At 42.5% G+C, this 6,163-nt stretch overlaps 1 protein-coding gene across 1 annotated transcript in view; it reads left to right on the forward strand.

The window, feature by feature from the left end:
• Positions 1 to 5,557, forward strand: part of LOC104502067 (nodal modulator 1) — a gene marked incomplete at its 5' end in the record, with an annotated part of 27,107 nt that extends 21,550 nt beyond the window's left edge. The window contains 5 exons of the mRNA XM_010145981.1: positions 1,335 to 1,445; positions 2,931 to 3,032; positions 3,244 to 3,363; positions 4,289 to 4,381; positions 5,266 to 5,557. Coding sequence (XP_010144283.1) covers positions 1,335 to 1,445; positions 2,931 to 3,032; positions 3,244 to 3,363; positions 4,289 to 4,381; positions 5,266 to 5,397 — 558 coding nt within the window. The remainder of the gene's footprint in view (positions 1 to 1,334; positions 1,446 to 2,930; positions 3,033 to 3,243; positions 3,364 to 4,288; positions 4,382 to 5,265) is intronic.
• Between the last annotated feature and the right edge of the window lie 606 nt (positions 5,558 to 6,163).

The raw sequence follows: 6,163 nt of genomic DNA on the forward strand, positions 1-6,163 counted from the left end.
CACGCCCCTCGGCTGCTGGGTTTTATAACCTTAACACGTAACATTGCACCTGACTCTCTTAACCAATTAAATGCGGAATTACCGTATTTGCATAGAATAATTCCTATTTGTCCATTAACCAAAACAAGGAAGTTTCAGCTCAAACCAGGAAGTTTAGCTCAAACCGGGACAAACACCTTTCATCATTTCTGTATGATGTGGAACAAAGAAGTAGCAACTTGAGAATGTCATAAATTGTCATATTATCCTGTCTTTGTATTTAGTTATTGATTGATGGACAGATTGTTTTATGCTTTACTTGGTCCAAGTCTTGCAGTCTCAGTGTAGGCAAAATTGTTATGCAGACTAGCAAACCTTTATAAAATGTAGTAATAACTTTGAACTGAAAACTGATGAACTCTTGTTAAATATTCCCCCATCCTTACAGATTCAGATTAGCTGCCTCACAGTTATCTCTTGACATCCAGCAAAGGTTAATTAGCCTTTGTTAGCTGTCCAGAACTTTTCAGTGGGAGATGGTGATTGTTTGAGCCCAGACATGTGCCTGACCTGGGTGTCCTCCTGCAGCAAATCAGAAGGGCCGGAATCTTTCAGCTCCTCAGGGTCTTCTTGCTAAGAGTGCTTGCTGGTTGGGGAGGGACAGAGAACGGCAACTGAATTCCAGAAAATCATACGAAGGTTATGTGCTGCAAGTGACAGCTGTGTGCAGCAGCGTGTACCAGTAGTACCTCCAGGAGAGAGAAGTGTTTGAAAGGCCCCTGCAGGAAAGCGAACAGGCTCAGTGGCACCAGACTGCTGGTACGCGCCTGGCCTAAGTGTAACCTGCCTGTAACTGTAGTTAATGTCTTTCCTTACTCCGATCGGAGTTTGAATTTAGAAACACAAATGTTTTGTGTTTTAAACCGTTCTGAAGGATAAAAAGTTATGTGTTTTTGAAGTACGTTGTATTATGAGATGAGCTTATTCCTCGTTAATCAGCTGTATGAACATTCTAGCATGCTAGTACGTGTCACTCAGCGCAGATGCACAATACTGAGAGCAGCGTTCATCAGGCAGTCCTGTGTGTGTAACTCATCCTCTCCCAATAATGTCTGCTTTTGATACTTCTTCCATTTTTAGTTTAACTTAATGTCATCAGCCTTGGCTATAATGCCCAAGTCTGTAATCGCAAGCTGTGCACTCTGGAGGAACAGGAGTTGTGATTGGAAAACCTTCAAGTTCCCTTGTGGTTTGTGTAGAACAAAATTCACTTCTTGTTTAAAATTGTGAGCAGTATTTGTGTTGTGTTAACTGTTCCTCTCTTGCTAAAAGCGTGACTCTGTTTTATGTTGCAGGTTGGGAACAGTGACATCGATGATGTTAATATTATAGCATTTCGGCAAATTAATCAATTTGATTTAAGTGGAAATGTAATTACATCTTCTGAATATCTCTCCACATTATGTGTAAGTTCAACCCTTTCATCTTCGTCAAGTGTATTTGTCATTGGTTTCCCAGTGTCTTTTCACTGGAAACTGTTCAGTAGCCAGAGCACACATATAATTAAAATTATGACTAATACCTTAATGAAGGTGAATTCGAATTCCAGATCGAATTAAAATTCCAGTGTTCCTCACTGCTTTGCTTTAATGTTTCCATTTTTCATGGGAATATGTTCAAGAAATACTTTCTCAGGTTGGCCTGTACATTTTTGGGTCTTCTGCCTTGATTAGGGATGCCCTCTCTGTAGGGAGAGCGAGACACCCAGGGTGAGATGAGTCCTCTCTATCAGAGAACTGCATTAATTCCTGAAATAACTGGAATTTTGACATGCACATCTGCTAGCAAGAAAATACTACAGAGAGCATGAGACAAAATAGTAAAGCTGAATTTTTTAAAATTCAGAAGACTGCACTGTGACCTGAGAACACTTGGTAAACACCTGTCATCCATTTAGCTTAGGGTGCAAACAGCAGGTATCTGCAAGAGGAATTGTTGTCAAAATGTAATTATATGGGAGTTATCCAAGCCTGTACCTCTTTGATATTAGGTTGGGTCTTGTGTTGCATGCAGTGCACGTGTGCTGTTGATGGGTGCATACTGTCACCCTTGCTTTCAAGGCAGAAATTTTTGTCTAAGATGTGCTAAGATTTGATACAGACACAAGTGAGCAGATTTGTGACCTCAGTCTGGTCTTTTCTGGTTGCCTGGGCTTGAATAACTGCGATTGGAGCTGCAACCACAGTAGCAGAGGGCAGAATCACTGAGAATTTAGTTAGGCTGTGCCTGCAAGGAGAGATGAATATCTGATCTAGCAGATACCTGATCCAGAGGTCTACAGACAATGGTGTAGCTGCTAGAAGGCTGCTTTGGAGTGGTCCGCAGAAACCATCACTCTGCTTACCCTGTCCTCTGGAGGAGATGCAGTGGCCCCCTGCCAGCCTTACTCAACTGCGATACAACCTTCTTTTAATTATGCTGTTTTCTGAGCAAACTGTATTTGCTGAGGACTTCAGGCCTGTTCTGTAGCTTCAGGATGTCTAGTGTGTTACATAAGGGTAGAGAAATTGAAATCAAGCAAAATGAGCCTATCAGAGAAATAGAAACAACCCCCAGCTGCAAAATCCTGTGAAGCTGCTGGGAGTATTTAGAATAGTTACTCGTTTCTGGGTGATGCACAGATGTGGATTACTTTTGATACAGTAGATATATGAAAATGTCAGGCTTGAGTTGTTCATAAATTACTTCAAGTTCTGTAGAAAGTCTGCTTCTGTGACTTTTCACATCCCAGATTAGAACAACTCCAGGTGTTCTTACTTGACAGCCTTCTGTTTTTAAAAATCATGATGAATTTTGAAGTGCTTTTATCCCTAAGATGTGGGAGGTCTGACATAGCTATCGTGGCGCAGGCTCAGCAGTACCTGGTTTATACTCTCTTCTTTCCCTCACAGGTGAAGCTCTACAAAAGTGAAAATCTTGACAACCCAATTCATACAGTCAACTTAGGCCTGTCCCTGTTTTTCCATTTCCCACCACTGCTCCGAGATGGAGAGGTAAGCATATTGCAGAATAATTAGCTTAGCTCACTTCTGTTTTTCTTTTTCCCTGAGGTGTGTTATTTCTGGTGTGCCTGCAGCACTGTATTGGTGCTGGAGTGACCAGTGTTGCAGAAGATTTGAAACCTGTTAAACTAACTTTTGCATTTAAATCTAATTTTCTCTCAGACTGCTACTGCTGTAGACTGAGTGTATTTCTTACCCACAGAATTACGTGGTGCTCCTGGATTCTACGTTGTCTAAATCACAGTATGACTACACCCTCCCTCAAGTTTCCTTCACTGCTATTGGATACCATAAACACATTACACTGATCTTCAGTCCCACTGTAAGTACAGGACACTGAAACATGCGGGTGTTCACCGTGAGAGCAGTGTCTGCGTGTGTTTTGTCGTCTCGGCCACGCACTCTATTAATGTAAATACAAAGAGGTTCGTGAGAGGTGTTAAAACGACAATGAATTTGGACACGGCCACACTGAAGGCATCAGGCAGGGATGTAATAACCTGATGTATGTTGGCAGGCAGGTGAGGAGTTCAGGAAGGATTTGTAGCCGTGACACTAACTGAAAGGTTGCAGTAACCAGGGGCTGAAGGAGGAAGAGAGGATTGTTGTCAGAATTCCTTTAAAGACTTCTGTGTGTATGAAAGAAGCCTCACCAGGCCAAAAAGCATTAGTTATTGGAACTGAGGCAGAAGGTAAAAGTGGAGGGGTTTTGAACAAGCATCGGGGAAAACTCCCTCCCTGGAGAGAGAGAAGTGTCTTCTTGCAGTTCTGAACAGTGCAGTCAATCTAGTGAAGAGTTTGTTCTGCAATACTTAAATGGTTTAGCTCTTTCTGCATCTCTGATGTATTCAGATGCCAGACAGACAGGAAATGGCAGCTATAAATAACGGTGCAGGTGTGCTGGAAAGATGCTGTGCTAGAATGGTTGCTGTGATAGTATTGGGATCACAGAGGTTTGGGCGGCATGTGACAGGTTAATCTGTGGAGACTGACCATCAGTGAATTGGCTTTAAAAACCAAGAAACCCCAGGAGGAAGGTAGTAGGTGAGTGAATCTGATCAAGAGGTCTACTTTGAAGCTGATGGTAAAGCAAACCTTAGAGCAGCGCTTAGAAGAAAGTCAGCTGGGAAGGGGTGGATGTGCCGTGTGAGCCTATTGCTGACGTTGCTTGAAGCTGAGGGATTTCATTGTTGAAATGGCCGTTTAAAAAAACCCCACTAAAACCCCGTGGTCCTCACTGGTTTCAGAGAAAGTTGCCTGAACAAGATATAGCCCAAGGATCTTACATTGCGTTACCACTGACGCTGCTTCTGTTGCTGGCTGGTTACAACCACGATAAGGTAGGTCATGGGGTTTTTTGTCTTGTTCAAATGTTATTGTCCTGTCAATGAATACTTGGTACTGTGTTAAGTGAGGGTTTGTTGAGGTGGTTGTCCAGACAGATGCAGTCAGCAGTTACCTTTTCTGACATACTTTAAGAAAAGCCACACTTACCTGCCTTTAAAAAAAGCTTGGTGTGAAGGTGAGTTCCTGTGCCATTTTGGAATTTGTCTTCTCTTTTGATGGCTCTGGGGAAAAAACCAATATAGCGTTGTTTAAATACAGGTAACCAGACTCAGAGATAATAGGAATTAAAGTAATTATTTTATTGGCTTCAGGAAAATCCAGACTGCAAAAAATCTTGCAAGTCATTAAGTCTGGCCTCTACAGCTTTTCACCCTCCCTAGTGAAGAGGTCTCAAGCAATATAGCTACTGAATAACCCCCTCTGGCTTTGGTAACAAACCCCGCTCTTCTAGTCTTCTCTGATCTGGCTGCATTTCTGTTTTGCTGATAAGAGAAAGGAAATTTGTCTGTGCAGTTTGATTTCCTCTCAAAGATGGGTAAGACAGGACAGAATGGGATTGTCCAGGGTTTCCTGTAGTGTCGCTGAGAGTGCCTCCACTGACAATAGCGCTCATGTTGTAGACTCAGGACTCAAAGTGCTCATGACCACAGGGGAGAAATTTACTGACAATCATTTTTGGTTTTGATTATTGAAAATTCCCGGAAGTTTGGTTTGATTCCTTCCCAGGATTTGCTGCTGTTTTCTGCTGTCTTTGTTCATGTGCCATTTACGCAATCGTTCCGTTCGGGGATGCTCGAGTGTAACGAATGTTATCACTCAGGCCTTACATGCCATTGCAATCACAAGCTCCTTCCCCTGTTTGTTTGTTTTTTCCCAGCTTATTCCCTTGTTGCTACAGCTGACAGCTCGGCTGCAAGGAGTGCGTGCGCTTGGCCAGACCGGTTCTGACACAGGTGGCTCAGAGGATGCAAAGAGGCAAACGAAGAAACAGAAGACAAGACGGACGTGAGATACAAGGGGTGATTGCACGAAGTAGTGCTCTGCCAAACTGGAGCCTAAGGAAGCGAAGCCACTAAAGTACATTTCTCTTGAACATGTGGACTTTATTTTTTCGTTGTTGCTACGTGAGCGCTGTTTGTCACGCTAGCTCCATTTTGGTTGTAAATTTTCTGTGGAGTCTAGAGATTTCCTTGTTGTAAAGTACTGAAACGAATGTTTCTTGTCACTGTGAGTGCATCTGCCATACTTGAAGACAATTAATGAATTTTTTTTCTTTTTGGTGGAACAGGTCACGTCTTCACTAATGATTTGTAGAAGCAGTGGTAATAGACTGCTTGACTTTGCTTTCCGTCTCTAGATTTGGGGATCGCTTTTTCTTACCTTTTGAAATATCCACTTTACAGAAGCAACACATAGGGATTTCACGAAGTCAGTGGTGCTTGAAACAGCAATGTTTTGGGGGATGTACATGAGATGGTGAATTAATGCATTTGGCACTTCCAGTTCAGCAGCTTGACTGAAGAGTCTGTCATCCACACAGCTGTGATTTCAGTTCCTATCCAATGATGACGTTATATTTGATTAAAATGAAGTTTTTGCTTGATACAGACAAATTGTTAATATCAGGTAAGGCGAGTTGTTAATGTCAGGTAAGTTCTGGTGATCCTACTGCAAAAGCAGCGTTTAAATTTCAGTTTCATGTGCAGTGTGATCTCCTTAGAGATCCGATCTCCTCCAGTATTCCTACGGTGGCTCCAGCTGGTCGTACCACTCTT

This window comes from Buceros rhinoceros, unplaced genomic scaffold, assembly GCF_000710305.1.
Source record: "Buceros rhinoceros silvestris isolate BGI_N320 unplaced genomic scaffold, ASM71030v1 scaffold41931, whole genome shotgun sequence".
Taxonomy (NCBI): domain Eukaryota; kingdom Metazoa; phylum Chordata; class Aves; order Bucerotiformes; family Bucerotidae; genus Buceros; species Buceros rhinoceros.